Source organism: Rhincodon typus, chromosome 3 (genome assembly GCF_021869965.1).
Source record: "Rhincodon typus isolate 14 chromosome 3, sRhiTyp1.1, whole genome shotgun sequence".
NCBI lineage: Eukaryota > Metazoa > Chordata > Chondrichthyes > Orectolobiformes > Rhincodontidae > Rhincodon > Rhincodon typus.
Window position 1 is genome coordinate 74,703,389 of NC_063334.1, and position 4,960 is coordinate 74,708,348.

Genomic DNA, 4,960 nt, shown 5'->3' on the forward strand with positions numbered 1-4,960 from the left:
GGCTCCTCTGATGCTGCCTGGCCTGCTGTGTTCATCCAGCTCCACACCTAGACTAACTTGAGTAGTGTGCGCAGTTGTAGCTTAAAGCTGAATGAAGGTTTGAGGATATTGATGAATTCTACTTTTACACGAATCCAAATACTCCATTTCTCAACACAGACATCAATGGCATCATTAGTACATGACAGCATTGCCTCATAAATGAGTTAGTGAGAATGAGAAAGAAGCCCCTGAAAAGCAAAAGTTGGCACCTGAAACACCTTTTGCCTGGGGGCAAGGGGGGTGGGGGGGGGATATTTTTTGACCCCACCTCTCTAGATGATTGGTTTCTACAGATTAGCAGAAATCTAGAACATGTGATGATTTACTATTTGATCCCAAACACTTCAAGTCTTCAGTTGAAATCACAGAATCAGAGAATCCCTACAGAGTGAAAGCTGGCCATTCAGCCCATTGAGTCCACAGACTGTCCGAACAGCATCCCATCCAGACCAACCCTTCTACCCTATTCCTGTAATCCTGCATATCCCATGGCTAATCCACCTAACCTCCACATCCCTGGACATGAAGGAATTTAACACGGCCAATTCACCGAATCTGCTTATCTTTGGACTGTGGAAGGAAACCGGAGCACCTGGTTTCTAATCTCCAGCAGCCTTTTTTTTTAAGAAAAGGAATAAGAAAGCAATAATTTTGCAAAATATGCCATTTGGACAGTGGATTTATTGTTGTTTAATCACTGGATGGATCACGTAAAACTGAAAAAAAATCTGGAAATCTGAAATAACAACAGAAAAATGAGGAACCATTGAGCAGGTCAGGCAGCCTCTCTGCACAGAGACTTCAATGTTTCTGATCAAGGGTCATATATCTTCTCATGTCCCACTCCAAATATATTGTCTGATCTGTGGAGCATTTCAATACTTTAGGTCTTGATTTGTGGTAAACTAACGCAATCAGGTGCTCAAATTCTGTGCTCAAGCCCAGAAGGATCTGTTGTGGCCCAACAATTGTTCTGGCTTTGAAAATCAGAAGAGCAATGCTTTATCAAATCTTATTTCAGTTTCTAACAAGTGAATTTATTCAACAAAGGATAAATTTAATATATAATCTAGAATATGAGACATCTTCAAAGAAAGGAAATTAAATGAATAAAAACAATTATTTCAGAGTTAACCTTAAAGCACACACTTATTCCTTTCTGATATTTCCAAATGCAGGAATTAACTGGTTTGATCCTCCTCTTTCATTCTGAAATTTCACATCAATTTATTAAATTGAACAATTTTCAGTGCAAACTCATTTCTGAACTCAAGATCTGGCCTCTTATTTAAGTTTTACATTTCAGTGAATCACAGTGAAATAAATTTTCTTTTGCGCAATTATCAGTTTTATAAAGAAGTTACTTTTATGCTTAGTACTTCCTAACAGACAACACAGGTGCATTTCAGATTGCATTAAAGAAAATAAGGAGTACAGCCCCAGAGTTGTGTATTAGTCTTAGATCCAAACAGGGGACTCTGTTTGCTGAGTATAATTGAGCTGCATAACTCAAAAAAATCTTCACTAATACTCAATTATTACATGATTTGACTCGTGGTAAGAAACTGGTGTCACGAAATAGATCATTTCCACCTTGCACCCTCCCAAAGTGGTTGCCCTAACTGCAGAATGGCTGAGAGCCTGGAAAATAGTAAAAGTGGAGAAAAACAACTGCAATTTTACTGAGCAAAAAGTGTCATCGAAAGAAGTTGGATTCTGCAAGTTATCATGGCCTAACTCTCAGTAACTTGAACTTGAAGCAATTGGAAGGTTTGGTACTTACTCAGATTTCTTTTCATATGTCATTGCAGTTTCCTCAATTTTTTTCTCCAGTTCTATCATTATCTCTTCCTTGCTGGTAATAGTTTGTTGAGTTTGGATCAAGTCTTCAGTTGTTGCTTTCAGCCTATTGTTGGAGACAATACCCTATCACTTTAAGCCGCATTCAAACATTCCCAATTATTTTCATTATGGAAGGCAAGTTTTTTTTTAAAAAGATTCTTAATACTTTTCAGAGGTATTTGCTGCATTAATTTCAGTTTCAAAATAAGTTTAAGAATTACCAATAAGTACGAGAGTGGGCTTTTACTGAAAGTCTGTTTGAAAGCACTTATAGCTTAACAAACAAAAAGACTTCTTAAACAAAATTTAAGGCTCCAAGTTGAATCCTCTTGTTCTGCTGATTACATGACGGAAGCTTTATAGTTATATCAAAGCAGAAAGAAAATTGATTCCAACAACCTTGGCGTATAAGGAAAACGTTTGCTCGGATTCCTGCTGCCATGCATTATGACAAGAACATACATTGCATACAAGTGCAAATTTTATGTAAGGATGAGATTACTTCTGCGACTTACTTCCCCATATTTGAGTTACATGCTCTTACAAACATAAAGATTCGAAGATTTTACCTTTTAAAATGTCTAATTTAAGATAAATTAGAACACCTGAAAAGGCAAAAGTGGGCCAATCAGACCATCAGTTCCGCTGTCTCATTCAATTAGATCGTGGCTGATCTGTTAATCCTCAATTCCACTTTCATGCCTCATCCCCATGACCCTCAATTCCCTTCATGATTAGCTCAGCCTTGAACTGACTTAACAACACATGCTCAACAACCTTCTGTGATAAAGAACTGCACAGAGTTGCCACATTAGGGAAAATAATTTCTGTCTTATACCGGTGACTACTTATTCTCTGGGCATAGAATGCCCACAAGGAGGAAGAGCCTCTCTACATCTAGCCTGTTAAACCCCGATTAACTTTACATGCTTCAGTAAGGCTTCATGTGGTCAGTTAGCTCAGTTTGCTGGACAGCTGGTTTACAATGCAGCATGGATTCAAATCCTGCATTGGCTGAAGTTATCATGAAGGACTCTCCTTTTTTAACCCATCCCCTTGCCTGAGATGTGGTGACCCTTAGGTAAAACCACCACCAGACATCTCTCTCTAATGACAGCGACCCTTTCTTTTGAGCTCTCATTCTCCTATACTCCAATGAATACAAGCCCAACTTACTCAATTCTACTAATAAGAAAAACCGTCCACCCCAGAAGCAACCTAGTGAACTTTCTCTGGACTGCCTCCAATGCTGTTGTATCTTTCTTTAGGTAAGGGAATCAAAACTGTACACAGTATTCTACCGGTGGTCTGACAAGCACCTTGTATTGTTTCAGCAACATCTCCCTGTTTTTTCTCAATGTTCCTATTGAAATAAAAGCCAACATTTCACTTGCTTTCCCTATTACCTTCGCAACTTGAATACAAGCCATGTGATTCATGCACTGGAACCCCTAAATCCTTCTGTGCTGCAACTTTCTAGTGTCTTTCCCCATTTAAGTAATATTTAACTCTTCATTTCTTCTGGCCAAAGTACAGAATCTCACTTCGTCCCACATTATATTCCACCAGCCAAGCTTTTGCCTACTCCCTTAACCTGTCTGTATTCCTCTAAGTCTCCTTGGGTCAACTTCTTTACTTGCCTTTCCATCTAATTTTGTGCCATCCACAAACTTGGCAATTGCACATTCACTGTCCTCATTCAAATCATTAAATATAGTGTAAATAATCATGGCTGCAGCACTAATCAATCTAGCACTCCACAACTTACAGGATGCAACCCTGATAATATCCACTTCATTGCATCCCTGTCTTCTATTAGTTAGCTAATCCTCTATCCATACTAATATACTACCTCCAACATCATAAGGCCCCTTAATATTAGGAGAGCCTACATGCCATACCTTATCAAATGCGTTTGAAAATCCAAAAATATTATTGCTACTGATTCCCCTTCATCTACTCTGCTTGTTACTTCAAGAGAATTCTAATACATCTGTCAGGCATGACCCCCCCATCACGAAGCCATGTTTATCATCCTGTGTGTTTCTAAATATTCTGCTATAACATCCCTTATAATAGACTCAAACATGTTTCCAATGACAGATGTTAAACTATCTGGTCTTTAGTCACCTGTTTTTGTGTCTCTCCCTTTTTGAATAAGGGTGTTACATCAGCAGTTTTCCATTCCTCTGGGACTGTTCCAGACATAGATATTTTCAGAAAATCACCACCAGTATCCACTGTCTCTGTAACTACTCCTTTAAAATCCTAGGATGCAACCCATCAGATCCAGTGGGCTCATCAGCTTTCAGTTTCATTAGTTTCCCTGGTACCTTTTCTCTACTCATTGTTATTGCATTGGTTTCCTACCTCCCTTTAGTCCCTTGCTTATTTGCTATTTTTCTAATGCTATCTGTATCCTCTATTGTAAAACCTTTGCAAAGTATTTGTTCAATTCTTCTGCCTTTTCCTGGCTTCCCATCTTTATCTCTGCAGCCTCATTCTCCAACGTGCATATGTTCACTGTTGCCTTTCTGTTCCTTTTTACATATTTCAAAAAGATCTTACTGTCTATTTATATGTTTCTTGCTAATTTGCCCTTAGTTTATTTTCTCCCTTTTGATTATTTTGTTGGTCACTTCTCATTAGCTTTAAAACTTTCCCAGTACTCTGATTTACCAGAGATATTTTGCCATATTACATACTATTCTCTCAGTTTGATAGTGTCCTTGACTTGATTTGTAAACCACAGTCTGTTTACCTCCTTACTAGAATCTTCCTTCTTCACTGGGATCGATCTTCTTTGTGAATAATAAACTTTTTTAAAAAATGTCTGCCATTGTTCATTAACCATCTTTTCTAAGGTAGAAGAACTGTGTCAGGCAACAGACCTGGTGACTTGGCTAATTATGGGGTGAGGCTGCAACTTGTTGAGCTCTTGAAACAAAGGCAAGAGCAGCTGTGCAGGCTTTCAGACAGAAAGACTGCCAACACACACAGAAACAGAGTACAAACGTGCATGCAAGCGACAGATATGGGGTGGTGGGGGGAGCACACGCGTGAGGGACGGGGGGGG

General features: G+C 38.8%; 1 protein-coding gene across 4 annotated transcripts in view; it reads right to left on the minus strand.

Annotated features, from left to right (window-relative positions):
* The window catches only part of fer (fer (fps/fes related) tyrosine kinase), a 202,491-nt gene that overhangs the window by 123,886 nt on the left and 73,645 nt on the right, over positions 1–4,960 (minus strand). For all 4 annotated transcript variants that reach the window (XM_048594686.1, XM_048594692.1, XM_048594681.1 and 1 more), the window contains one exon: positions 1,826–1,948. In XM_048594686.1, coding sequence (XP_048450643.1) covers positions 1,826–1,948 — 123 coding nt within the window. The remainder of the gene's footprint in view (positions 1–1,825; positions 1,949–4,960) is intronic.